The sequence below is a fragment of the Pseudopipra pipra genome, chromosome W (genome assembly GCF_036250125.1).
Source record: "Pseudopipra pipra isolate bDixPip1 chromosome W, bDixPip1.hap1, whole genome shotgun sequence".
Taxonomy (NCBI): Eukaryota; Metazoa; Chordata; class Aves; order Passeriformes; family Pipridae; genus Pseudopipra; species Pseudopipra pipra.
Window position 1 is genome coordinate 12,476,149 of NC_087580.1, and position 27,692 is coordinate 12,503,840.

General features: G+C 53.7%; 1 protein-coding gene and 1 long non-coding RNA gene across 3 annotated transcripts in view; one reads left to right on the forward strand and one right to left on the reverse strand.

Annotated features, from left to right (window-relative positions):
- Positions 1 to 27,692, forward strand: part of LOC135406163 (uncharacterized) — a 396,593-nt gene that overhangs the window by 104,293 nt on the left and 264,608 nt on the right. The gene's annotated exons all lie outside the window — the stretch shown is intronic.
- The window catches only part of LOC135406293 (hydrocephalus-inducing protein homolog), a 47,696-nt gene that overhangs the window by 253 nt on the left and 19,751 nt on the right, over positions 1 to 27,692 (reverse strand). The window contains exons 15-46 of the mRNA XM_064640713.1: positions 26,979 to 27,079; positions 25,612 to 25,747; positions 24,948 to 25,112; positions 23,917 to 24,069; positions 22,048 to 22,280; positions 21,079 to 21,328; positions 20,313 to 20,456; positions 18,730 to 18,873; positions 17,916 to 18,229; positions 16,864 to 17,254; positions 16,277 to 16,375; positions 15,476 to 15,685; positions 14,484 to 14,621; positions 13,242 to 13,419; positions 12,647 to 12,717; positions 11,805 to 11,938; positions 10,772 to 10,908; positions 10,013 to 10,134; positions 9,734 to 9,925; positions 9,188 to 9,337; positions 7,900 to 8,139; positions 7,455 to 7,626; positions 6,827 to 6,994; positions 6,362 to 6,535; positions 5,128 to 5,276; positions 4,551 to 4,697; positions 4,053 to 4,257; positions 3,458 to 3,599; positions 1,744 to 2,215; positions 1,109 to 1,264; positions 496 to 689; positions 133 to 315 (exon numbers count right to left, since the gene is read on the reverse strand). Of these exons, the coding sequence (XP_064496783.1) occupies positions 133 to 315; positions 496 to 689; positions 1,109 to 1,264; positions 1,744 to 2,215; positions 3,458 to 3,599; positions 4,053 to 4,257; positions 4,551 to 4,697; positions 5,128 to 5,276; positions 6,362 to 6,535; positions 6,827 to 6,994; positions 7,455 to 7,626; positions 7,900 to 8,139; positions 9,188 to 9,337; positions 9,734 to 9,925; positions 10,013 to 10,134; positions 10,772 to 10,908; positions 11,805 to 11,938; positions 12,647 to 12,717; positions 13,242 to 13,419; positions 14,484 to 14,621; positions 15,476 to 15,685; positions 16,277 to 16,375; positions 16,864 to 17,254; positions 17,916 to 18,229; positions 18,730 to 18,873; positions 20,313 to 20,456; positions 21,079 to 21,328; positions 22,048 to 22,280; positions 23,917 to 24,069; positions 24,948 to 25,112; positions 25,612 to 25,747; positions 26,979 to 27,079 (5,864 nt within the window). The remainder of the gene's footprint in view (positions 1 to 132; positions 316 to 495; positions 690 to 1,108; positions 1,265 to 1,743; positions 2,216 to 3,457; positions 3,600 to 4,052; positions 4,258 to 4,550; positions 4,698 to 5,127; positions 5,277 to 6,361; positions 6,536 to 6,826; positions 6,995 to 7,454; positions 7,627 to 7,899; positions 8,140 to 9,187; positions 9,338 to 9,733; positions 9,926 to 10,012; positions 10,135 to 10,771; positions 10,909 to 11,804; positions 11,939 to 12,646; positions 12,718 to 13,241; positions 13,420 to 14,483; positions 14,622 to 15,475; positions 15,686 to 16,276; positions 16,376 to 16,863; positions 17,255 to 17,915; positions 18,230 to 18,729; positions 18,874 to 20,312; positions 20,457 to 21,078; positions 21,329 to 22,047; positions 22,281 to 23,916; positions 24,070 to 24,947; positions 25,113 to 25,611; positions 25,748 to 26,978; positions 27,080 to 27,692) is intronic.

Genomic DNA, 27,692 nt, shown 5'->3' on the forward strand with positions numbered 1-27,692 from the left:
CAGCTCCCAGCAGAGGAAGGGATGCTGGGTGACTCAGGCAGCACCATCTGCCCCAGCCAGAAGGTCACAAGGGGCAGCCCTGGCTCCCAGGTCGGGGGTGCAGTGTGGGATGCTCCCGTGGCCCAGCCTTACCGTGGGTTCTGGCTGATGCTGGGGTACAGGGCAGTGGCACTGCAGGGCAACTGGTACAGGCGCTTTGAGCCCAGGATCTCAAAGTTCATCAGCTGGTCAAACTGCCCTGGCACTGTGGGGCTGAAGCGGATCTTCAGTTCCACCTTGCCGTGGGCAGGAACGATCCACCGGAACCTTCTCAGCCTGGCAGTTAAAAAGGAAGCTTCAGACATTGCTAAGGGGCAAAGGAGACAAGGAGGAGGGCTGTGCACTCGCCATCCCATGGAGGCACTGGCAGAGGGTCGCTGCGGAGCTGAGGACGATGGACCTCGTTTGGCAAGATGAGCGTGAAGCACAGGGATCACCTCCTCCCCTGCAGCTCACCTGGCAGGTCTCTCGAGGGTTGAGTCACTCTGCAGTTGGCTTTTCATTGGCTCAGGTGAACTTCGGGGTGTTTCTGGGGAGTGATCACGGAGACTTTTCGGGCTCTGGGGGGAGTTTGGCTTTTCCTTGCTAGACTTCTGTCTGCTCGTGGCTTTCCCCTCCTTCAAGTGGTCCTGTGCCTCCTCCTCTGGGGCCTTGGCATAAGGGGAGAGAGAAAAGGGAGAGGTGAGACCTGCCCTGAGACACGCCCCTCCTGGAAAGCAGAATGGGGGATTTGTTAGCCAACAGGAGAGAGAATAAATAATCACCATTGCCCATGGACTTGGTCTTCCTTATTGGCCTTTGTCTTGCCTCGGACACCCCTCCTTACCCAGGACTCTCTCCCCACCAAGGACCCTTGGGTTGATGGGTTTAAGCGATTTTTTTCCTGTTGTCTTACAGAACTGCTCTGTGTCTCCAGCAGCGCTGACTCTTTTCTCTCATCCCTGGTGGAAAGGATGCCTGCAGACATGGGGCCCCATCACGTCTTCACTGCCCCTCCACGGTGACCCTTTTCCATCCAACCTGTCCCCTGCCCTGGCACCCTCACTTAAGGCACAAAAGGAGTACCCACCACATCATCTTCTGCAGCAGCACCCTCAGGTTCAACAAGGATGAAGTGTCTGAGGTCTTGTGATGCTGTGGGGACTCTGTCCTCCTCTGGGTAGGGGACCACGGAGAAAAGAGAGCCAGGGGGAATGGGAGGTCCCAGTCCCAGAGAGTGCAGGATCTAAAACCAAAGAGAAAAGCCTTTTTATACTCCTGTCACCTTCATTCTCACACTCCTTCCCTAAAGGCCCTGAGCTTTTGGCAGTGGAGTTTTTGATTTATACAGAGTACAAGTGCTTTTTTATGCCCAGTGGGTCAGCAGGCTCCAGAGCAGAGGCAGGACCTACAGCGGGACCAAGAGAGAAACCTCTCCCAAGTGACTCAGCTGAAGAGAACAATGCCCTGTCCTGGGACCATTTTTAATGATTTCCAGACTGAGAAACTCTCTGAACAGATGGGATGCTTGGACACAGAGCACTCCCACTTTCCACACATCTGAGGGAGGCTGAGAACCTCCCCATCCACAGAGATACTGCGGAGCTATTGTGCAACATCATCAGTGGCCTTGACAAGGGTCTGTGTTGTTATCACCTGGGGGACACACGGTTCCAGGGCCCCAGACCACGGCAAGTTCAGCATCTGAGCCTTGCAGGCTTTTACCTGCTTTGGTGGTGGCAGCTTCTTGCTCTTCAGGATCCTCCTAAACACCTTTTCACGACGCGTGACGTGGAAGTCCAAGCAGGGCACTCCGGCATCCTGGCTTCCGACTGAGCCTTCTGCAACTTCCCCTTCCCGCTGAAGACTCTTGTGGCTGCCATGTTTTTTCAGAGGATTCTTCTCTGGCTTCTCCGGAGACTTACTGCTCTTCTTCTTGTCTTTGTGTTTACGGGAAGACTGGGACTTGTCTGGCACTTGGTTTATGATACCCTGAACCCTGTCCCAGGATGACAGAATATGTTTGATCTTCTTCTGAGAAGACTCATAGATGTCAAACCTCAGGTCCAAGATCCTGTCCCGCTTACTCGGGACCTCTGGGATTTTGGTTTCTTGCTGCCCATCTTTCTTCTCTGAGGCTCGTGATGACGCCTTTTTGCTTTCCTTATGCTCTCGAGCCAGCTGCTCCAGCTCCCTTCTGCAAGCCAAAGAGAAAACACCCCTGAGGGTCTCCACCAGAAACCTGGGCTTGCTGTAATCCCAGCTGGCTTCGCCCTTCACTCCTCGACCCTGAGGCCAGGCAGAACTGTTAGACCATCTCCATGGACCTTCCTCAACCCAGACAGCTTGGGAACATCCCAGGTGAGGAAGGCTGGGAGGCGTGGCCCAGCCAAACCTAAGCCTTGCCATCAGAAGGTATCCACTGTGCAGCTTCTCCCCTGAGACCCACCCGGACGCCTCCAGCACGCTGCCAAAGGCTGATCCACCATCTCTCTGCAGGGATGATTGAAGCCCCCCCTCTCTTGGTTTCCCAGTTTAGACCTGCCCATAAATTGCTAACACCTACTTATCCCTCCTCCAATGCTTACTTGGCTCCTTCAGCCCCCTTCTCCCTGGGCAGAGCCTGCTCATTAATGAGAATAATCATAGCAATCAGAAAGCAAAGGCTGCAGGAAGTCCCCTCCTGCAAATCAGGCTCTGATTCACCAGGTTTCCTGCTGGAACACAGCTGTGACCAGGGCACACTCGTGCTGTCTGTCCTGGGAACTGATTTGAAACAGCCCTGGCCATCTCCTCCCAGTACAACAAACATCAGCCTGGGCTGAGAGAAGTGCTGAAACACAGGTTCACTTTAAGCAGCTTCCCCTCCCAGCTCCACACTCTTCCTGTGCGTCCTCCTGAGCTGGGCTGCCCTGTTGGGCCAGAGCTTCTCCCAGATTCACCTGCTGCTGCAGCTGAAGGGCAGCCTAAGCTTTTATGGATGGTGCTCCACCCTAAGGAAAGCCCTGGCACATCAGCATTGCAAGGACTTCATCTATAGCAGGACCAGGGTGAAAGCAAGCCAGCTCAGCTGTGTCCCACACCAGCCCACACCACAGTCCTGCGGGTTTGGTGAAGAAGGGGGACGATGAAGAAGATGAGAACCAACATCACGCACTTCGAGACACTTCCGTGGGCAGTGGCAAGGCAAGCCCAGAGCCCAGCTCCCCGCAGGCCATGTCTAAGCCAGAGGGCTCACGGCTAAAACGGAGAGAAGATGTTCTCATCTCAACAGAGGAAAGTCCTTCCTCTCTTGGGAACCGGGGACCTGGACCTGGCCATCCTTGTGCTGCTTCTGGCCTTTGCTCTTGAACCCCTCTGAGCTCAACCAAGGTCCCTGGAGCAGAGAAACCCTCCAGGGACACTACCCTGAGGAGTAACCCAGAGGAGGTTTACTTACCTCTCCTTCCGCTCACACTTGATTTGTTCTATTTTGTAATCAAGCAGAGCTGTCTGCTTCTCAGAGAGGGCTTTGTACTCGTCCACATCCACATCCCAGAGACGTTCTTCCTCTCTCCGGGCAGCTTCTTCCTTCTCCCGTGCTTCAGCACAGACCACAAGAGAAGCCATCAGTGACTGCAAGCAGAGCTTGGGGCTCTGGGTCAGCTGGGAGGATTCACAGCTCTTTCCTGACCCAGCCTCTCACCCTGCCAGGAGACACTGCGGAGCTCACATCCCCGCTCCAAAATTCAGACAGCCCCCCAAACTGTGGCCTGGCTCAGGTGCACCACGGCTGTGGACAGCTGGCTGGGGGCTGGTCACTGAGCCACGCCAGCTTGCACTTGCACCCAAGCTTTAATGATGGAGATTAAGGTGAGTCTTACAGCCTCAGCTCTGCTGTATGTAAAGAAGCTGTGAGCTGAGTGCTGGCTACACTGAGCCAGAAGGTGGAAGGATCAATAAAAAGATTTCTTACAAGCTCTGCTGCAAACCCAGATACACACAGCTAAGGTTGAGGGCTTGAGAGAAATTTGAGAGGGATGGAGATATCTCACCTTTCTGCTCTTCTTTAGCTGCCCTCTTCTCTCTTGCAGCTATCTGCCTGCCTTTCCAAAACTCAGAATCCTGGAAGATGTTCACAACGTGGATATGAGGGCGATTGCTGACAGCTTTGAGCACGCACAGGAGAGAAGATGCCAGGCTGCTCGCAAAGAGGGTCTCCAGGCCATCAAACACCACTCCCTTGTAGCAGTCACTCAGCTGCCAGGAGAGACAAACAGGAACAGCGAGTCAGCCATCGCACACGTTGGGCTTGCAGCAGGTCAGTAAATGCAGATGTCTCAGGACACCAGTCACTGTCATTCCAAGTGCATTAGCTACGACCAGCTTGGATCTGCCAACTTAGGGCATCTGCACCTTCCCCCAAGGATCCCTGCATGCGGCACAGGATCCTCCAGCAGCAGGCACAGACCTCCTCCTCCTCCTCTCCGAGCTGTACCTCACTGCCCGTCTCTCTGGAGCAGGAATGTCTCCGTTTCCACCACACCACGTACCTGCAGCCGTTCAGAGATGATTTCCACCAGCAATTCCTCGGGCAGCACACAGCTCCAACACTTCCTCTTTTCCTCCTTTGTCCCCGTCCTGGTGAGGATGGTCAGTCGCTGTGGTGCAGGAGCGGTGGCGCAGGAAACGGCTGCCATCTGCAATGTGGAGCATGGTAAGGAAAATAAACCCCTGCAGAAAGCCCTGGACAGTTCCCAGTGCTGGGCTCACATCTGGGCTTCCTCGCTAGTGGAGACAAGGGCAACCCTGCAGTGCAGGCCCTGGAGGGCCCGTCCCTTGGCCAGCAGAGACCCAAGCTTGCAAGCCCCCGGCACAGCCTCCCACAGCTTTGCTCGCCGCCTGCAGCCAAGTTAACCAGGAATACACTTTGCCCACAAACCATTAAGAACCAATGGTGCTTTTCTGCTAGAGCACATTCCCACCCCAAGCCATGCCCAGCTGGCCCTTGGCACTATAGACCCTGCACCAGGCCCTTGGTGACAGGGAGCCTCCACTGTAAGCAGCCCCTTTCCATCTCAACAGCAACAGGAAGGTCCCAGGCATTAACCAGCGCAGATCATGTTTCACCTTGGAGGGCACTGAAAATCTTGCCTGGGGTTTGTCAGATGCCTTATCCTTGGTTGCTGAAGCGCTCTGGTGTCCAGCACTGAGGGTCTTCTGGTTGGCTTTGTCCCCAGGGCTGGGCTGGGTTTTCTTGGCCTCAGCACCCTTTTTACCTGCAGAGGGGACAGATGGTTCAGCAGGGCTGTGAGGAGCAAGCAGGCACCTTCTACCCCAATGGGCACAGCCTTGCCCCTGGAAGGGACATGGCACTTGTCCCCCAGCCTGCTGGGCACTGGCAGCACTGCTTCCCAGAAGCAGCTCCTTCCCTGCTTATCAGCAGGATTACAGCACACCAGCCCAGACTGGATTCTAAAGCCAGCTCTAGGCCCCTCCTAACAAACGTGCACGCAGGTGACACTGCTAGCACAGTAGTTCCCCTACGGATCAAGCCAAAGATTTGCCCTCCAGGACCATTGTTTCCATACCTTGCACCCATCCTGCATTTTCACATGGAGACTGTAACATGCAGCCCTGCCCCAGCTGCATCACCCGTCTCTGCTGGAGCTAAATCCTCCGTGTGGGAAAACCCCAGCTGGGATCCACACCCTTCTTCCTTTCACCAGCTCTGAACCCAACCAGGTTCAAAACAAAGCAATGCAAAACTTCTCCCCACACTAAGCAGGTCTGCCCTCACCCTGCAGAGCTCAGGGCACCAACTGCCAGCAAAGTTTCCTGAAAGTCTCCAGTCTGATCTGGAGAACAGCACAGCGTGCACAAGCTGCATGACCCAACAGTGGGCATAGGAAAATCTCTGGAGAAAAGAGCTCATCTACAGCATGTTTCTCATTGGAAACTCCTCTGGGAGGTTATTCTTCCCTTCCTCTCACATTTGCAAAGCCACACTCATAGCTGTCTTGTGCTTAATGAGCCACTTCAGAGGGCTTTTTCCTTCTGAAGGTGGGCAATGGTTCTGCCTGCTGCCCATGAGCAGCAAGCTGGATTCAGCTTTGAGGAAATATAAAAAATTCAGAGAAAGAGACAGGTGTGCTTCACCACCCCTAGAAAAAGGAATATGTGCCAAGAATGGCAGTAAAAGTGCCCTTCAAATCGAGCTTTCTGTTTTCAAACTAGCCAGAGATGCACAGCACCCATGTTCCCTAAGAGACCCGAGGGCTGCCAAACCATTTCTCTGAGCAAGCAGAAGTGGACGGTCGTGGTGGTTTCCTAAGCATGCTCTGGGTGCAGCGTTTCTCCTTACCCGGCATCTGTTCCCTCATGGCTCTTTGCTGACGGGCAGCCTCGACGCACAGCTCCCGGGCACGGCGCCCCGCCGAGCTGCACTCGTCCGACATGGCTTCTGTCACCACCTCGTCCAGGGACAAGCAGGCGGCACTGTAATACTTGGACAGGGCGGCCGCTACCCTTGTCTTTCCTGAGAGAGAGAGGAAGACTGCTTGGTGACACCTGCACGTGAGGCATTTTCAGGGACAGCCTCTGGAAACTCACAAACGGGTTTCAAGGACGGTGGGAAAGCAAGTGCCCTTCTAGGGGAGACCACGAGGGAGGCAGCTTGAGCACGGTTACGAGCACTGAACTCCAGCCCCAGGTGGGTCATCTCCACCTCATATGCAGCTGAGGACTTTGTCTCAGGCACCACGGTCCACCAGGATGCATTTCTCCTGCTTCCCCCTCTCCTTGCAGCCCAGGGCTGTGGCTCCCGTACCTGTCTGGGGGGTCCCATAGACGATGATGGCAATCCCTCTGGGCATTTGGGCTTTGAGCTCTTCTACAACGGGATTGGTGTCGAGGTAGCGCCTGATGGCCTGACGGATGGGCCTGTCACACTCGTCCACCATGTCCTTCAACAACCTGATGCTCTCTTGAAGTGCTGCTGTGCAGAACCAGCAGAAAAGTCAGCCTCCTGCCTACCTTGGATCCTGATCATCCTCCCTATCCCCTCAGATCCCAGGAAAGGAGACGGCCGAAAGCAACGTGAGCTTGTGCTTTTGTTGCTGGGAAGGAGCAAATATAAAAGAGCCAGTGATATTAGACCTGGTTCTACTGGCTGAAGAGCTCATCTGATGCTACTCTTTGTGGCTAAGGGACGCAAGGGGATATCCTGACTACTTCCCCAGTCTGTGGCAGGCAGATAGGAGCTGGCTTTGGCTACACTCCAGGTTGGCAGAGGATGCCACAGCCCTTCACCCAGGAATTCCTCCACCAGGCAGGAGGTCAGATGGCTGCTAAAAGCATGGGCTTTGCATGGAGAACAAGGTGATGGAGAGCTCAGGGTGCATGGGCTGGGCTCCCTGCTATGTCCCCAGTCAGAACAGCCAATGCCAAAGCCTTACCATTGTTCTCGCCTGATTCTTCCTTGTGCTTGAACATCTCTTGACCCAGAGCCTCCATCTTCTTCCATTTTTCATAATATTCCAGCACCTCTGGGGGCAGCTTCTCACCCATAGCGCGTGGAGGCATCACCACGGCTGCCCGGTCTCCAAACTCCTCCAGCGTCCGCAGGATCTGTGCGTGTGGGGAAGAGAAACCATCCACAAGATTCCTTTATCAACCTCCATCATACCAACAGACTCAGCCCATCTTCTCCCTCCTTCCTTCCTCCCAACAACACAGGCTATCCAAGCCCCTCCACAGACTGCCAGCAGGGATGGCTCACCTCAAAGTGCCACCAGGCTTTGCCCTGGGGATTGCCTCCATCTCCCTGGCACAAGCCTGGGAAGGCTGGAGTGCTGCACAGCTTGGGGAGCACACACATGGGGACCAGACCTTCCCTCTCACCTTCTCCTCCTCACGGTACTCCTCGTCAAACTCCAGGGAGTAAAATTCAATGGGGAACTCGCAGGGGTTCTTCACCACCACTGTCCTCTCCAGCTCAGGGCCGCACGGAAGCACCGCTCCCAGCTTGATCTCCGCGGGGCTGAACTCCAGCCGTGGCTCCAGACCCTGTCCTGAGATGTGCAGCACGAGGAGCTGGCTGTTCCCACGAATGTTGATCTTCAGCTCGGTTTTGTAGGACTTCTGAAAAGAGAAAAGTGCCGAGAATTTGTCCATGAAGTCCTAGGTGACAGGACCCCAAATACAAGCCTTGCTCAAGGGTCAGGGGTGTTATCAGTCCCTCCAGGGGGAACGGAAACCCAGATCTTTACTTATGGTAGGGCCTACAGCATCTGTGTCTTTGGGTCGGAGTAACTGGGACAAATCCTGGTGTGCAGTGTAACTGGGTATTTGGGTATGAAATGGATGTAAAATGGATTATCAGATGTTCTCCCCTAGTCATGGAGGAGCACACGAGAAGGTCCCTCAGTCTTGGTACTGCTGCATCAGGCAAACACCAGCTCCATGAGAGAGGCAGATGAGCTCTCGCTGGCTAGAAATAAAGGTCGTCTTCTCTGCTCAGTGTTTGGCTCTGGTCAAAGCCTGACACAAGATGGTTGGTTACATCCATCAAGCAATGAAAAGATCCCTGGGACTGTTCTTGGGCACAGAAGCACTTGTGTCCCTCCTGTTACACCCTGTCAGTTTCCAAGTCCCAGTGGCCACATGCAAAGGGCTTTTGGGAATGCTCCATCCTTGAAGTCGACTCCCCAGCTGCAAGGCAATGTGCAGGCAGGCTGGGCCAGAGCCCCAGGGACTGCTGGCAGCACACCACTACAGGTGACTGTCCTGCCGTGCCCAGGAAGGTGTCTGGTGGCTGTTTTGTCTGTTGGTGCCAGCAGCAGGATGAGCCAGCATTGGCCCTTCCAGGTTGATGCCCTGTGACTGCCCAGCTGCTCTGCACCCAGCGTCGCAGGCTGCAAATACAACCAGGCAAGGGGGAGGACGAGGGAGTCAGGCAAATCTCCCCCATGGGCAGAGAGGCAGCCACAGCACAATGCCCTGATGTTCCCTGGGAGGATTTCAAGGCGCCTCTCAGAAGGGTGTGCTGCAGGGGAAACTGAGGCGCAGTGAGTGCAGGGCTTCCAGAAAGCTGCTCGTGGAGGAAGAGCTCATCTGCCACTCCCTGTGTTGGGCTCTCCTTACCACCCTGCCCTGACAGAGCTCCTGGGGCGACAGCTGCCAATCTCACCTCTTCCAGGGGGGAAAACTGGATCTGCAGGTCACACCACTCTCTACCATAGAGGGTTCCCTCCCGGGCCTTCCACTGAAAGACACGGGAATCATCCTTCGCAGCCTGGAGCTCCTTCTGACGCATGGCCGGTGTCAAACGTTTGTCCACCTGAGCACAAAAACCAGTCGTGTGAGGTCTCCTCGGTCTGAGAGGACAGAGCCTCGGTTCCTGGAGTGCTCCGAGATCCTGTCCCGGTGCTGAGAGCACCCACAGCAAACCCGGCGTGGCCCCCACGGTCTAGAACTGGAGGGACAACCTGCAGGCAGGGCAAGCAGATGGGGAGCCACCGTCCTGTCCTCAGAGGAGGAGGAGGAATGGGTGAGGATGGCAGGGAAGCAAAGCATCAGCCAATGGAACAGGTCCAGGCAAAGCAGCCTTGATCTGGACCCTCAAAAGCTTCCTCAAACACACTGTAGCCCAAGTGCTCAGGCAGCCACAGGCACAGAAAAGGCAGGAGGTGCAAAGAAAACCCAACATTCCGTGTTACATTTCCCTGTGCTTTACCTTCTTGGCAGGTTTGTTGACAGTGAGGAACCATTCACAGGGCACGTTGAACGGGTTGTAGAGCCGGACTGTTTCACTCCAGCACTGCCCAACCTGGACATCGGGGAACTGGAGTCTGTTCCTGGAGAGGCTGAGCAGCAGCTGAATCACAGTGGCACGGAGGCGGATGTGCAGTGTGGGGCCTTTCTCTACCTGGAGAAAGACAGAGAGTTCAGCTGAGAGTCCAGGTGACACGTGCTGCTGTGCCCAGCCTGCTGCCTGCCCCAAAAGCTGCGGTACCTTGATGGGCAGGAGCACATCCACCTTTCCCACGGGCAGGTTGGCACTTGCAAAGTTCACTTGAAACAGTTTGGTGTTGCCGTAGATCAGGAACTCCACGGGCTCCCGGTATATGCTGAAACCTTGAACAGATGAAAACAAAGCAGCTGAGATACACAAGCAACACAAAATGTGTCGTAAGCATTGTTAAGGCCATACGAGAGCCCTGCTGGGAGCCCTGGGAAAAACCCCACGCTGTGCTGTTCCTGGGACAGAAACTTAGAGGAGACACCTGAGCAGCCCTCAGACACAGCAAGCCACTCTGTGATGGAAGTGCAGATCTGCCTCCAGGCCTCTTTTGGAAGCCTACTTTGATCCACCAGAGGATCAAACAGGCTGTTTCCTCAATAAAGGCCGAACACAAGAGCTGTGAGAGTGTGAACTCCAGACAAAGCACTTTCCAATCACAACAGATCTCATCTGTTTGCAACATTCCCAGAGTGCCCAAAGAAACTTGATGCCAATGGGAATCAAAGGCAGAAGATGCTGGCAGGTGAGGAGGGTAATCAGCCCATCAGGCCCCTGCAGGGAAGTGTCAGGGCAGCCCCAGGCAGGCCAGGTCCCTGGGCACAGCTGGCCAGGAGAATTCTGGCCCTGAAGCTCCCAGCAGGGGCACTGGGAGGAAGAAGCTCAAAAAACCTCCCCATGTGCAGTGGCTTAAGCCAATCTGTCTGAGACAGCTCCCTGCAGCCCACGGGAAGCCTCTCCAGCACTGGTTACCTGTGTCACGCAGGGCACGTTCATCGGCCCGGAAGACCACTGGGTACCTCCAGGTGTTGGTGATCTTCACAGTGCAGCTTTTACTGTAACCCTGAACAACAGTGCCCATGTCCAGGATGTACTCGGGCAGCTCAACTCTGGAAGGAGGAGTAAGGACAGTCCTTAAACAACAGTGCGGCCACACATTCAAGTAGATGGAAGATTCAAATAAAGTGGACATTTCTGTACTCACTGCTGTAAAAACTCAACTCAAGCCTACAAAACCCAAGGCCTGACCACCTGGGAATGACTTTGGGAAGTTATGGGGAGTGCAGGTCCTGGGTTTCATCAGCTTCCAATGGGACCCAAAAATAAAATTAGTTTTCAATGGACTCTGGTCACAGCTCCTCTGCTACAAAAAGCCCGTGTAGGTAAATCCATTGGACCTCCAGTGGTCTCAGTGAAAACGCTTCTCCTGGTGCACAGCCCAAGCCTGAAATTGCTTCCGAGCCTTGGAATAAGATTTGCACAGGAAAACTTCGCTGCTCACATGAAGGATCTGTTTTGCAAAGCATCTTCTTCCTGAACTGGAGCCTCCCATGCCCAGGCAGCATCATGAAGGAGCAAAGGGAAGGACCAAGTTACCCAGATAAGCCCTGCCAGCCCACCAGCATCAAAGCCACCTTTTGCTTAGGGGGCTCTGTCAGTCAGAACCAAGAGAACAGCTTGGAGTTCTCTTTCCGAGCTGGTCAGCAGGGACAGTGTCTGTGCTGTCTGGAAGGGCTTGATGGTCTGCACTGGGCCCTCGCAGCTCTAAGAACAGGACCTTGCACCTGTGGGGAGCTGAGCAGCTCCAAAGCTCAGCGCGGCGCTGGGGAAGGGAGGACAGTCAGCTGCTCACGAGCTATTGCTGCCACAGCTACTGGGATCAGACCCAATCTGAAGTGCCCACTGTTCCCAGATCCGCATGCACAAGGAGCTCTCAGGAGCAGGGGACACTGCTGGCTGTTGCCCTCAGGGCACCTGTAGAGAGGGAACAGGAGTCCCTACTCACTTGACAAGCTTCTGAGGAATGCTCTTGTTAAAGACAGTGTCCTCTGGGGGGCGGGAGATGAGGGTTGGCTGCAGCTCCAGAGCATTCTCCTTTATCAGCATCTGCTCCATCTCCATCCTCAGCCAAGTGTTTGCCTGAGGGAAGGGAAGGCAGTGGCTGGTTAGCAAAGGCCCTTCCCAAGGCCCAGGCTTGTATCTAAAGAGGATCCCACCCTGCTCTTGTTGAGAGGGGGAATGGGGTCCTCCTGGCTGCTCAGTGTCACATTCTGCTCTCCTAGCCAGGACCTTCTCTCCAGGGAAATAACTGCAGCATCTGTGCCTTCCCACCCACTGCTAGAAAAGCTGATCTGGCCAGACAGACAAGCTAGCAGCCTTCCAGAGCTTCAAGTATTTGCCTGTCCCCAACCAGTGCCAAAGCAGCTTGGACAAAAGCTGTCTTGAAAAGGGAACCCCGACCAAGCTGCTGCCTCTTGGAGTTGAGTACTGCCAGCACAGTCCCAGGGCACAGTCAGGCTGCTGCTACTAAGGTCTGTAAACCTGCTAGGGCTTGATTTGGGAGCAACAAACTCCCCAGCAAGGGGAAGCTTGGTACATCTCCAGGAGAGACCACGACCAGAGGTGGGGCAACGCTGAGCTGATGAATGTTTGTGGTCAGGTGTGGGCAGGGAGGTGCCAAGTGCCAGCAGGGCACTGAGAAGCTGTTGTGGGGTGTTGTGGGGTGCCAGGGCCTCAGGTGACATGGGGAGGGTGGCATGTGCCAAATGGGACTGCAGCTGTTCCTACCACAATGCCAGGGCCCTTCGCGTGTCGCTTCCTGATTTGAGCCTTCCTCCAAACACTTACTTTCTTGTCCTGCTTGTCTTTTTTCAGCTTTTCTTTTGCCTGTTTCAGTAGCCTCTCGTATTTTTCACTTCCTGAAGGAAGAAAACATTCACAAATAGAAGTGTGGGTGCAGTGCCAATGCCATTGAAGCTGAGAAGTCCCACTCCCCCGAATGCTGGTCTCTCCCAGAAACAACCCATCAATGGAAAGCCACCTCTGGAAAGTGGATGCTGCTGCTCATCTCTGAATCCTCATGTTCACTCCCACCCATCTTCCTCCCCACAGAGGAGCATCTTATCCCCTGCAGTGTCATGCAAATCCAGCCCTGCCAAAAGCCCTGCCAGTCTCTCTTACAGCTTTCCCAAGCTTTTCTGTCTAGACATCTTTCCAGGCCTCTGACGGAAGTGCTGGCAAGAGCTGCAGGATGGTTACTTGGACAAAGCCTACATGTGCTTGTCTGCTCAAGACTCAGGAAGCAACCAGAGGGGTGAGTGTTGGTCTGGCAGCCCTGCAACCTCCAGGCTTGGTGGAGATGGGTGTGAGCTGCCCTCTGGGCATTACGGCCAGGAAAAACCCCAGTGGGGACTTTGCTGGGGAGCAGATGGGCAGTGCTCACCTTTGATGCTCCAGGGCAGGTCCAGACAGATCCCAGCAAAGATTGCCTCTCCTTTCAGGGAGATTTCTACTGGTTTCAGGTGACCCACTTGAACCTGGAAAGTCCTGCAGAAGACTCCTGGCACTCCTGGCAGGTAATAGAGGTTCAGCACCTGCTCCTTGCCAGGTTCAATGGAAGCCTGCAAGGGACAGGAGAAGAGGGAGGCAATGCATCAAAGAGGGTGTGATGGAGGAAGGCTCAGGCCACAGGCAGGCTGAGAAGATAGTTTCTCTCTGGAAAAAAATGTCAGACCACATCACCTTCTAACTTCCTCATGCCCAAAAGCCCGACCCTCCAAGGTGAGGGTGCAGAGGGTGCAGTGTGTCCTTCCCAGGGCTCCTAAGGCTGCACCCCCAGCAGAGCCTGCCCTGTGCTCAGCGTGAGCACGGCTCTGCTGCTAACGGGGTTTGCCCTCTGCCAGCGAGAGCCAGGCTGAACAGGTGAGAGCTCTTTTGCCACCACTGGGGAAGAGGAGCGAAGCGCCCACACTCTCAGCCCGGCCAGCAGCTCCTGCCACCCCTTGTAGGAGACAGGCAGGAAGAAATGGGAAAACCAATCGGCTTCCTCTTCCCATGGCAAAGAGGGACAAAGACAGGAACACTGCTTCACCTCAAAGACATCCAGGCAGCACTGAGAAGCTGGGACAGTGGTGGGATGCTCCAAATTCCTCTATTGGCTCTTCCAGCCCCTCTCCTCCCTGGCCCCCTCACTGCCCCACAAAGCTGCTCCAGAGCAGCACAGCTGGGGGGAGGGAAGGACCAGCACAGGGGCTGTGACACTTTCTGGCAGAGCAGCTTCAAGCCCAAGCAAGGAATATGTAAGTGCTGCTTAGTGCTGGCATGGGGGAGGCACGGGTCAAGGAATAAGTCCTGTCTGATCCCACAGCTGGGGTAAGGTGACCCTCAGAAGAGCCTCAGTGCCAGCACAGCCACAGAGCTCAGCAGTCGGGGGCCAAGGAGTGACCAAAGTGCTCGTGCCTCCCACCAGCGGCTGCCCTGGGATGGCAGAGCCACTTGCCAGCCAAGGCCACGGGGCAGTCTGTTAGGATGGCACTTGCTTGACCTTCTCTGCCCCCAGCAGCAATTGCTTACAGCCCGGTCTCTTCTTATGGCTGGGTTTGGTTTTATTTGCCCCCCTTTTTTCTCTTTAACCCTCTCCTTGGCCACCTGACACAGGGCTGGGTCAGTCAATTGTGCCACTCACTGTGCTGGGCCGGACCACGAGCACACCAGGCAGAGGCTTGTCTGCAGTGCCAGTGCTGGGGCTCTGCACCACGTAGGTGAATCCGACCTTCCCGTCGTTCCGCAGGGTGACCTCGGCACTGGTGACTTCGTTAAAGAGCTGGAGAGGACAGAGGAGTGGGAAGTTACAGACACAGGCCTGCTGCTGAGAATCTCCTTCCTCTTTCATGGGGTTGAAAGCAGACACACCACAGGAGCAGGGACTGGGAACGAGCTACGGGCACTTGGGAACGTGGGGAACCCCCAGGCACAGGGACCTGCACAGGAACAGAGTTCTGGCAGCACGCAGAGGGGCAGGAACAACCATGGGAGGGCCAATAAGAAATGAAGCAGGGGGCACGGGCCCTCTGCACTCTGAGGGGTCACCAACAGCCAGGAGAAACAAAGGAGGTGGCATCAAGGCTTTCCAGAAGAAAAGGCGCCTGCATGCAAATATTGGCAAGCAACACACCAGCCAAAAGGGAGACAGACGGGGCACCAAGACAGGGACAGCAGCTGGAAAGACCTGTGGACTTTTAACTGAGAAGTAGGAAAGTGGGGATTATTCTGGGACATCCTCTCCAACTGCAGTGACTGGAAGCCCAACCGGGTTATTTTGTGGATTAAGCAAGAGCATTAAACAAGAGCATCTCGTTGGAGCTCAGGCTTTAGGAGTGGATCAGCAGAGGGATGTCTCAGGGACGTGTCCCTCTGGACATCCCCACTGGGATCCTGCTTGCTCCAGGAGGCAGCATTAGGCACCCTGAAGAGAAGGAATTCCCAACATTCTAGAGGGGGGTGGAGACAGCCATTGCAAAGCAGTCTGGATGCCAGACAAATCCCTCCAAGGTTGTGCTTCCAAGCCCCAGAGCCAACAAAGGAGCTGGGAAGGGGAGGGAGCCCTGGGCCGGGCTGGGCAGCAACCTGCTGGTGATGGTCCCAAGGCAGCAGCTCTGCCAGGAGAAGGGGTGGTACCTGCAGCCCACAGTTGATCTCCTCGATGCTCAGGTGGTAGGTGAGGACCGAAGTCTCTCCCCTCAGCTCCACCTCGTAGGTCGGGCCTCCCTCCACCCGGCACAGCGCTGTGACACGGGCGATGATGCTGGCATGGCCAAAGAAGGTGAAGGGCACCTGCTGGCTCTTGCCCGGCTGCAGCACACCGGACACCGGCTGGACACCAAAAACCTGCAGGAGGGGAGGAGGGATCGAGTCGTTGAGCGTGGAAATGGGTGCAGAAGAGCAGCCGTGGCTTGGAGCAAAGTACAACCGTAGCTGGAGGGGCCTATTCCTCAAACACCAGCCAGAAGCATCCTAATCTCATCCTGCCTCCATGCCACTGACCAGTGGAGGGAGCATGGCCAAAGTCTTCTGCCATACTCACTGCTCAATGCATTAATTAATACCAGACATTAAAGTAAACTGGGATGTCTCCTGGCAGCAAGACATTCTCTCTGCTGCAGAACTTGCCTTTAAAACCGGTTTTTACTGCCTTCAGAAAAGCAGGAGACTCAGAGGTGAGAGCTCTTGGAGCTGAGGGGAAGACTCCAGCCCAGCTCATCTGACTCCTGAGGCTTTTCCCCCTCTCTCTGACTTAACAGGCTGCTCCTCTCAAGGTGCTACACCAAAAGCTCCTGAAAAATATCCTGTTGAGCACCTGATGAGGTACCAGGGGAGCAATGCCCTCCCTGGGTGCTGCAGAGGGAGTTCTGTAGCTCTGGGGGCAACAGACCTGCTTGCCACGCTGAAAACGTGCAAGCGAGAGAGATTCCCACTCACCTCCTCCACTCTGAAGCCAGGGGCCTCTGCCTCCGCCGACTGCCCAGACCCCTTCGTCTCCACTGAGCTCCGAGGCCCTGCAGCAGTGGATGGTGGCACCTGGAAGACAAGGCACTTTCCATTCCAGGACACAGCCACCTTGCCAAGTCTCACTCTATAAAGGGCAGCTCTGGGGCCGTCACTGCAATGCCGGCTCGTGGGTGAAGGCAGAGACCTGAAAACGGGTGCTCTAGCTGGGTTGGGAAGGGGGTACATGGAGATCAGGATTTGGCACGGTTTGCTACAGGAAGGAAAGTGGGAGCCTTCTCATCATGATGCAGAAAAGCCTCATTTTACATTGTAAAGAAAACAAGCCAAAAAATCCCCAACTCAGCATAGGTCTGTAGGATCAGAGTGGGCTTCTTCAAAGAAAAGTATCCTATTTCTCCCTCCCCAGACACCCCATGTCCAGCCACTGGCCCTGCTGCCCAGCCCACTCTCAGGGCACAGAACAGCAGGGCAGCAAAAGGGGAGGTCAGCATGAGCACGGCTTTTTGGTGGCAAGCTGGGGGAGGCAACACAAGTGGCAGGTGCCCAAGAAAACCCACCTTTGCTTCCGGGGAGGCCTCTGAATGTGATGACTTTTGGGAAGAGTCCTGCTTTGTTTCCAGAGAGTTCTCTGGATGTGGTGACTGTTCAGGAGAATCGTCCTCTGTTTCCAGGGAGCCCTCTGAATCCGATGACTCTTCAGAAGAATCCCATTCTGTTTCCAGGGAGTTCTCTGAATCTGATGACTCTTCGGAAGAATTCTGTTCTGTTTCCAGGCAGTTTGCTGAATGTGATGATTGTTGGGAAGAGTCCTGTGCTGCTTCCGGGGCTTTGGCTGGCTCCCGCACACTTCCAGGCCTGAAGTACCTCCTTGAATAACGCCCACACTCAACACAGCCGAACCTGGCCATTTGTGGTTGGGGTCTGAATCTAGGTGGGGAAGGTATGAACCTGGAAAACAACATAACCATGATCGCGGACCTGCAGTGGGAGGGAGGGACACCTGCACGAGCAATTCCTCGTCAGGATGCAGCCCCTGGGTGGGTGCAGGTGTGATGAGCTCAGAAAGGGGGTGTCTCAGAAAAGGAGAAGGAAGGGGAAGGTAGCAAGATGTTCAGCATCAGCTCAGGTGCTAACTAGCTCTTTCTGTGACGTAATTTGGGACTTTCTGGGCATCCTCCAGCACTTCCAGGCCAAGGCTGGGAATGCAGAGAAGGTAGCAAGGAGCAGAGAGCAGTTTCTCTGCTCGCAGAGAGGACCCATCCCAAAGCAGAGGGGCCAAAGGGCTGTGAAAGTGCCTCCACCAGCCCTGTGGAGGTGGGACTAGGAGCCCTTCACCAAGGTGGTCACTGCCTCACGCCACAGAGGTCTGAGAAAGCAGATTTCCCTACCAGCTTTCCTTCCCAGAGGAAACCAGGAGGGGGACTACAGCAGCACCAAACTCATGGAAAACGCCTATTCCCTGAGCATCCAGCCTGACCACGGCTGGTCGGTGTTATTTCCACAAGGGAAAGTCAAAAGCAGTTTTTCAGATGCCAGGCAAACAGCTTTGGTCTTTGCAAAGTACAAACAGGACACCAGAGCTTCCAGGAGAGGGCAAAGGTGCACATACCCTGTCAGGTAGTCCTTGCTGTTCTCCTGGAATGACCAGTGGTAGTGGGCAGGAATTGGGCTGCAGTTGGTCATCTCCAGGTAACGCACTTGTTTTGTGCCATTCGCGATGCAACCGAAGTCCAGCGCTTTGGTCGGGATACGGAGATTCGGGAAGTAGACCTCTCCCCGAACGGTGATCTCTTCCTCATGAGGATGTTCCACCAGCTGGATCTTCATAGTCTTCTCTGCTACCCAGCTGATCGGATCCTTTTTATAGGCTGGGTTAAAGCCGATGGAGAGATGAAGTTCCTGCCCTGCCTCCATCTTCACAGGCTGCAAGGAGACAATGAGTGTCAGTCACCCACACGATGAAGTCCCAAGGTCTGACAGCACAAAACCGTAAACGCTCCAAGTGTGACCCCAGCACGGCCTTCCCAGTCCACCCTTCAGTTCTTTACAAGGGAGGCTCTGACTGCAAGCACCACACTCCGGTGGGGGATTCTCAGGCTCCTGTTTCTGTGCTCAGCAGCAATACAAGAGGATGGCTGCTGGAGAGCTGGGGTGCTCTCCAGGAGACACCTCTGCTGCATGGCTTGCCCACACCTGGCTGCCTGCTCCCTTCCCCTTGTATCTTAAGAGCCAGGAGGGATCTTTCCAATTCAGATGAGTTTTTGCTTCCTTCAGCAGCTCTGCTGACTCAGTTCACAGTTCAGGCCAGTCCACTGCTGACTCTATGGAATAAACTTCTTGACTCGAGGACCTCCCAACAGAAGGGCACCACCACAGCCCTCCCTCTTCAAAGCCCACTGGCAGGAGGGTCCTTGGCTGCTCACCTGGGCCCCTGCAGGGAGGGGCTGATGGTCTGCATCACAGATTAGGAACGGCTGCTCCAAGCCCAGCAAAAGGTGGAATGGCAGGCAGCAGGTGTTTTTTAAAGATAGAGGCTTGTACTGAAGAGTCAGGACATCATCAGGGTGCTACAGAAACAGGAGACAAGGAAAAACAACCTCAAGGAACCACAGACCTCCTTCCCCTTCCAACGCGTTTCACATTTTTCAACCTCAGAAGTGCATACATCTCTATTTACTCTTTTTCTTTGATTCTAAACCTTCCAGGACATTTTTCCCTAGAGCTGATTCTTTACATGTTTCGAAACCCCAGCCTCCCCTGGGAGACAAGGAAACACTTCCATGAACAGAGGAGGGAATAGGCTCCTGAGAGGAGGCAGCTGCTTGAACAAGATCAAAGGCAGAAAGTGACCCCAGAACGTTTGTCTCCAGTTTTGTCTCCTCTCTTGGGCAGAACAGCACAAGATGATCTTCCCTCACATACAGTCATTTCTCACAGCCTTATTGGCTCCAGCAGCCTCCTAGAAGCAGTGATGCCAGCCAGAAGAGAAAAGCAAGCAGGATTTGGCCCTTCGTGGAGATCCTGCAGCAGCCCAAGGTCAGCTTTGAACATTCCATGAACATGTGGCCAGCCAGAAACCTCAACAGTCCCTCTGCAATGTGTGTCCTGCTGCCTCTGCTACAGGCACATAGTGTCTATAACCTCCAAGCTATGATCAGCCTAAGCTCCTTCTTCTTGTTTGTGCATTGTGGTGGGCTTCTTGCACGGGGCAGAGAAACCAGAGTTTGGGAAACTAGTTCTGGATGTACTGATATCAAACAGCTGCAGTGCCAGAGCACTCCATAAATCAGTGTGGCATCAAGCAGAGCACAAGCAGGCATCAGGGAGAGCTGAAAAGCTGCTCATTACACCCAAACGGCCCGTTCCCAGAATTCGGTGCTTCCGTGGAAGCCTGGCAACCTGAGGAGAGACCCGAAACCACAGAAACTAAAAAATGCAACACCTTTTCCAGACACCTTGTGGGAATGACGATGCAGAAGTTGGGATCCAGAGACTAAAGGGCACCTGCTTTGCCTCGGTGGCATCATCACTGCAGCTGCAGGACGTGTGTGGGTCCTTAGAAGCAGGTGAGGCTTGGGGAAATGCACAGAGCTGTACCATAGAGCTATACCATAGAGCATCCATGCCAACAGCAGAGAAGGCAAAGACACACAGCAGATGACAGGTTTTTCCTCATCAGCCTGAGGAATTCACAGGAATCTCTGGTTTTCCCAGCTTCCCTACTTCACCGTGCGTTGGAGGATCCTCAAAAACCTCCCTTGACAGTGAGCACAGAAACTGGCATTTCTCTCCAGGTGGCCACGGTCCCCCTCAGCAGTGCGGCTGGAGCCACAATTCTACTTTGAGGAAGCTAAAAACCAGTCTCATCTCTAAAAACATCCTCACTTACTTTACAAAGTGCCTCAGGAAGGGTAAAGAGGGCTGTTAACACAAGCACACACCCCCCCCCACGAGCTCTCTCGCTGAGCCATGCTGTTAAATGCCAGGATGCAATCCAGAGACTTACCTTCTCCACACGGAAAGTGATTGCCTTGGATGATATTTGCACAGCGGGAGAAATGAACTTGCAGGTGACCTTTGTCTTGATTATCTCTTTCTTTGTTATCTCTGGCTTCACGACTGTCTCACACACAAGCTTCTCCTCCACATCCTGCATGCAAGAGTCACTTGTCACCAGTGCTGCTGGCAGGGTGTCCAGCAAACGCCCTGCGTTGGCTCCTCACCCCCCATGGGCCACAAAGTTACAGACACTGCCCCCTTTTCTTCCTGTGCTGCTGCAGCCTATTTCTTCTGTGCTCCAATGGCCCTAACACTGCACCCCAATAGCCACAAAAGGCACTCGTGAGACACTCCCTCCCTTCACAGGGCTTCTCTTTTACTCTCTGCTTACTCCAGAGAAACCACTTGGCACTTGCTTAATTCACTTTCTGCTTGGGCTCCTGCTTTAAGCGTAACCTATTTTCTCTGCCCTTCCTTTGTGCCTCAGCAGGTGACACTGGTAACCCCCTGTTTGCCCCCAAGAAGCAATACTTCCTTCAGCCCGTATTTTGGGATCAGCATTGGGGTTTGGTAGCTATGGAATCACAAAAAAGCCTTAGCAACCGATGGTGGCCAGCAAGGAAAGCCACTGGTGCTGCCATGGAAACCTGTAGCCTTAAACGCTGTCTTGAAGGCCCTTGCTCATTTGCCCAGGCAAATGTCAAGGGGCTGCAGGAGAAGCCCCAGTGCAGGGGACCTGATGGGGAAGGCTCAGCCCTTGGCAGGGACCTCACCTGGACAGTGCTGGAGAAGCCTTCCAGCACCAGCTCCATAGTCTCGCCTGGCTGCAGATTCATACTCCGTGGTCGCAGCTTAAATACGGGGGTGGTGTGTCTCTGGGAAGCGTTTTTGCCCTTGGTGACACAGAGGGCAGGGAGAGGATGACGCTGTCGAAAGGGGCTGAAACCTTCTGTGCCCCAGTACAGCCGCTGGAACTGACGCCCCTTGTTTGTCACGTTGAACCGGAAAACGCAGGGAACGAGGCTGGAGGAGAAGCAGAGATGGAAAAGGTCATGGGAGCTGCTATTTCCCTGCAGTCAAGTGCTCTTAAGTGAGCAATCTGAAGCGTTAATAGCTTGGAGACCATCTTCCCTTCCCGCTCTTAATGTGGACCAGAAACAATGTCTGATGCCCTTCTGATGTCGTTATTGCAAAGAGTAAGAGGTTTACACTGGTAATGTAGTATTTCCACAGCTTCCCTCAGCACAAGAGACTTCCTTCGTCACCATGGGCTTTTTCCCTCACCATCCTGGGCTTCCCTTAATGGATGCAGACTGAAACTATCACTTTGAGAACACTTCACCACCGAGAAGGCCACAAGAAGAGCATCAATGGGATGCCATTGGAATCCATGCAGCGGTGATATTTTCTCTACTTAATCTGTCTCTTTGTCATTCTCTTTCTCTCCCCCTTTCTCTCTTTTTCCCATTTCTTTCTCTCTCTCTCTTCCTTGTGTTTACTGTTAAATAAAAACCCGTACTATTAACTTTGGCACACGGTCTCGCTCGCCCCTTAATTTGGGCAGAGGCGTCTCTCTAATGATTTAAGGAACCTGAGCATAACAACATGTTTCTAAAGGAAGCTCTGGCTTCAGGGAAACAAAGCCAGGGCCTGGAGCACTGTAGAAGATTTAGCCTGAAAGTCTAAGCATAACTGCTCCTTGCTGAGCCAAGAGGAGAGGCAGGAGTTAAGAGATCTCTTACTTGAACTGGGGTTCCAAATTCAGCTCCGGCGCAAACGGTTTGTCAATGGTAATTGTGGTGCCGATGCCCACAGCCTGGATGGGGATGACACTGGTAAGGCTGTTCTCAATGAACAGCTTCATGCTGTCTTCAAATCTCCCTGTGTCACCCAGGTTTGCTGTGACAACCACAGGAACCTCAGCCTTGGCAGGGACCACTCCTTCCCTGGGTTCAATACTCCAGCATTTGCCATCCTGTAAGACAAGGCAAACATGCATTTAGGATGGAAACCATGGACCCTGGTGACTTGTGGGGTGTGAGAAAAGGAACAACTACAGAGAGGAGGGTAAAAAGCGTAAAGCCTTCATTTCCCTAAATCTAAACTACTGTGTCTGGGCAAGAGCAGAGCTTATACAACCTGTATTTTACCCGCCTTGAACCCATTTTAACAGACTTTTAAGTTTTGCCCAACCCAAGGGATGCTCCTCCTCAGGAGAATGTTATTCTCCCCCCAGTCTTTTCTTGGAGTGTATGCCAAGGGAAGCTACTTTCTCTCTTCTGGTTTCCCCACAGCAGAGCTGGGTTTTCACAAAGGCTCAAGGCTGCAGAAAGCCACGACTGCTCAAATCCCACCACAGCAGCCACACAGCTGCAGGATACTGCTGAGAGCCTGAAGACGAACTCTGCAAAACCGCTTGAGCTAAAGCCCAGCACCAAAGTCCTCGCCCCTGAAGGACCAAAGCCCTGGCTTCCCACTGAGCATCAGCTGCCAAGAGGTGCCCCAGAGCCCTTGGCTTTGGAAAAGTCAGCTCTAAATGCTTATAGCAGGGCAGGAAAACAGGAAGCAGAAAGAAAACTGCCCTGTGGGCATGGCCCAGCCTTCCCACTCTGGTCCTCTGCTTTCTCATGGACTTCCCTCTGTGGATGGGGTAAGAAAGCTGCAAGCTGCCCTGGGGAGGGAGGCAAGGCCTTCCACTAGGACAGCTGTACAGACACAGCTCGGCAGGTCCCGGCCTGGGATGAGCATGCAAAAACTATTATTTCCATGCCAGCACCACCCATCCGAGGTGGCTTGCTCTCTGCAGGGGTGGAGAGCAGAACTTCATTGTGGAGTTGAAGAAAGCTGCCCTGGAAATCCCTCACTTGGAGGTTACATTTCCTCCTCAGACACCTGGGAAAGCAGCAAGTGGAAAACTCACTCTCCTCCTCCTTGGCCCAGGAGGCTGAGCCTGGACTCTCCCCCACCGCCTGCTGCTTTATCCACAGACACAACCACGCCCACCGTGTCGGGGCTGGCTTCAACCAGCTCCAGCAGTCCAGCCCACTCAGCACGGAGGAGAACAAACCTCCCCCCAACGCTATGGAGGCCACAGGCTCCAGAGGTGCACAATCCCTGCAGCTGTGTCTGTGTGCAACAGCCCTGCTGCTCTGACCCCCAGGAAGGGGAAACTCCTGTCCCCACCCTGAGCTTGAGGCCAGACCTCACACCCTGGCCTCTACCATTAACAGCACTTTGGCACAAAACAAATGTAGGTGGTATGAGGAAACCACGGGGAAATCCTTGCCCTCTCAGGAGCAAAGGGCCACTGGCTCCTCTTCATCTCAGAGCTCCAAAAACCCAACCTGCACCGCTAAATACCTTCCCCAAAATAAAGGGAGAACTTGTAACCACAATCCAGACTCGCTTCTGCTCCTACAACTCTGCAAACTGTTTCACTGAAGGTCATCCCAGCTAAAACCACCTGCAGAGCCAGGCTCCTCTTGCCTCGGATGGAATCTCTTGTCTCCTCTCTCCCACAGGGCGATATAGAAACCTTACATATAAAATCCAAGTCCTGGGCTGCTGCTGACCAGGGAGTTTCCCTGGAAAACAGCCCCACAGACACTTACGATCTCTACTCTGAAGGCTGCAGGGATGAGATCCTGATTGCACAGCTGGAGAGTTTGGGAAGTCTCCTGTATCGCTTGGATCTCGCCGAAGTTTATCTTATTCACACTTGCGTAGACAAGCGGCGTCTTTCCAGTGCACATTAAACGCATTTGCTGTTCCAGGGAGCAGGTAAGAGAGATTTAAAAAAAACAAACCCACACAACAGGGAAAGTTAAGAAAGCTTAAACAGCTCAATCGCACTCAAGTCATTTCTCTAGGGACAGATATGATACTCCAGTTAAAATGCTGGCCTGTTAGGCAAACTTTTGACATCTTCCCTTCCAAATTAAAAAAGATTAAAGTCTGGGAAACTTTCAGAACAACTGTAAACTGTTGGCCCAAAGGCAAAAGCTTTGCAAGAAATCTGTACTTAAAAACAGTCTGGCAGTTAAACAGCTGGTTATTCTGGTGGGGAGAAACCCTGCTCTTTAAGGGAAGCAGCCTGATAGTTACGAGCAAGTGTTTTGTTAAAAGTCAGGCTCCCCTGCACAGCCTGCACTGCCTGGCCTTCCTGCTGACTGGTTTACATGCACAACGCCAATGGCCCAGCTTGAGATCTTTGGTGCCACCCAGGGGATTTGACATCATCCTTTCCATCTGCTTGACTCTAAGTTTAAATCCCTGCAACCACTTTTCAAACATCAGCCTTCCTTTCTGACACAGAAAGCTGAAGGTTCCCAGAATCCTCCCTTTGTGTTCAGAGAGATGACATTTTAAAAGTGTTTCCACAGTTACCAGCATTTTCAATGGAAGACTAATTAAATAAAATGATCCTCGATTTCAGCTTAGATGAACTATATGCTGAGATTACCCCCTAGGAGGACTCCGCTCTTCCTCTTTTCCAGCATACACTGCTTATGCCACCACTGCCTTCTGTCCTTGTCCACACCAGCCATATATGACGAGTCCCTGCTTTCCCTGGAAGAATCCCTGTGCACTCCACCCCCCCAGGATGAACTGCACAAAGGCACACGTCTCCCCTCGCACTCACCAGTGGGGATGTCTCCTTCCCGAACACGGCGATATCCACCGGGATGGAATGAGTACCCACCGCCTGGACTTCAGCTGTAATTGGGATCTCCACCGCCTCGTGACCTTGGATAATCCCACACGGCTTGGGGCTGGAGTACCACAGAGCAGCGGCCTCTTGGTGTCTCTAGAGGGACAGAATCAAGTGCAACTTCAGAGGGACCTTTGCGGAAACTTTAAACTCCTTCACATCTACCACAATGGCAACTCACACGCGTTTTCTAAAAATCCCCAGGAAAAAGCTGAAAGGCACACAAAAAAATGCAAGAATTGTTGGGGCTCAGCATCCTCTGGGGGTCCAACAGCTGCTGCATCCACAGACACCCACTCCTGTGCTGGCAGCCTCCTTGCAGTAGCTTTTCACAACCTTCTAAGAGCTCTCACAAGAAAACACCCCAAACACTAGAATATAAACTGCTTCCTGAAGAGGTTCAAATGCTTCCTGAAGTTGATATTCAGGCAGGTTCCTATTTAACTGCTTTCTAAAGTTTACATTCAGGTAGAATCCTGTTCTCAGCACATCTTTAAGTCTGAACAGAAACCAGCAAGGTCTTATCCAAACCCCGTTTGTCCCTAATAAACCCCTCAACAGTATTTGAGAGGAGGAGGGGGATGAGATGCCAAACCTGAGGGAGAACTCTGTAGCATCCTGGAAGGGGGCTCAGGTTCACAAGGGTCATCATCTTCTCGCAAGGGACCTTTGCAGAGCACGGTCCACAGTGGAGGGTGGATAAGAGCAAACGCAGCTCAGGAACGACACATCTGGGCAAAGAGATGACCCCGAGGGAATGAGAGATACTGAGAGAACAGAGAGCGTTCACCCCGCAGAGCATGGAATGGAGCATAAGACATTTGTCACTGTCCAACAGATGTTTAATACCCCTCCAGAGATAAATCACCTTTCATGTCTTTCCACTCAAACACATCTTGTCAAGGAGGGGCAAACCCTGAGACTCAGCTCTGCAGAGGCTGCCAAGTGCCCGGGCAGAGCACGGGCCTTGTCCCACAGCAGCCTCTGCCCCTCCTTTGCCCAAGGAGGCTTGCAAGGACTCCCCCAACAGGCCCAGCGAGCCGTGAGCTCTGGGGGAGCCTTCCCATTGAGGGTCAGCGCTCACCAAGGCTCAAGGAACACGAGACTCCAGTGTCTCAGGAAAAACAACTCTCTTCTCTCCCAGGGTGCTGTTGCCCTGCCAGAGAACTCAGCCAGTGTTGAGGGCACGAGCCACCCCCTATAGGGTGTGGGTGATCATCCTCCCAGTTCCTACAGCTCCCTTGCTGCTGCACCCCACAGGTCCCCGGTCTGTCCCCACTGGCACTTGCGTTACAAAACTGCAGCCCAGGCACTGACTGGACGGCTCTGCCTGGGAGAGGGAACGGCACCAGGGAACTGCATCCCTCTTGTCATTAAACTGACACCCAGGGCAGCACCACAGGAGGGAATTTGGCTGCAGCAACAACAACATCTGCATTAAGTCTGAGAACTGAGAATGTTAATGTTCAAAAGAGCCAGAGGGAAGCAGGGAAACCTGAGCCCACCTCCACATCAAGGACTACTTTCCTCTCCCACTCCTGCTGTGAGCCCCTTTCCCACTGCCATGTGCCCTTGTTAACTGAGCCAGACCCCAGCTCTCAGCAGGCTGCTCACTGAGTCCCAAACCAATGCTGCAGTGTGGTTGGAACCCAGCACAAGCAGGAAGAAGGACAGGAGGAGCTTGGGAATTTTTTACACCTCAAGCAGCAAAAGCCAGGCCAATAAATAATGTCATTCCTGTTCCCCAGAAAAAAAGGCCCAGAGCCATGCCTGGCTGTGAGCAGGGGTGCTTCTCACCACGGGCTGCTTTCCAAGCACTGCTCTTCTCCTACCTAGCTGGGCAGAACCAGCTTCTTAAGCAAGCCTTCTCCTAGAGCTGCAGCCAGCAAACCCCAAGCAAGGCACTGTGCTGGTGGTGGGTGCACGGGGAAGGACGAGCAGCTGCAAGGAGAGCACTGGTACCTGGCTTTGAGGCACAGAGCCAACACCTCCTTGCCAAAACCATCCACGTCCACCACCATATCACAGTCGTACTGTCCCACGTCATTGGAACACAGCGTGACCTGGTGGAAGAGAAGAGCAGCAAATACTTCCCTTCTCCCAAAAGCTCATTACCCACGTGTGGTCTCCTCCGGTTCTTGTTTCGCAGTAAGGCAAGGGAGGATTTTGCCTTAATTCTTCTGCTGGCCCATGCCTAGAGCACAGTCTCTGGGAGTAACATAAGCCTTCTGGCAATACTGAATTTGTTAAACACACCTTGCAGCTGTCAGGGCAGAGGTGGCTAAATTAAAGCATTATACATAATCATGTATAATCATGTATAATGAGACTAAAGCTCTACTCACTACTGCCTTCAAATTAGGGGCCCATTTTTTCATTTGACTACAATAACATAAATGCAAAGGAAATGTGTTGACTTGGACAGAATGAGTTCAGCTTTTCAGCAGGAAGCTGAGGGCAAGGTGTGCTCCTGCAGATGCTGGGCAGCTCATGGCTGCCGAGTTTTTTCTTTCCTCACTGGGGATCCCTGCAGTGACCTCAACTCATTCTGCTCCCCAGGAGAGGAGAAACGAGACTGGGAAGAAAAGCAAACTGCTTTATACAGTGGCATCTCTCTAACAGCCACCTTCTGTTCTCATCCTTCCTCTGCCTGTTTTCAGTCAAAGAAGTCACGCT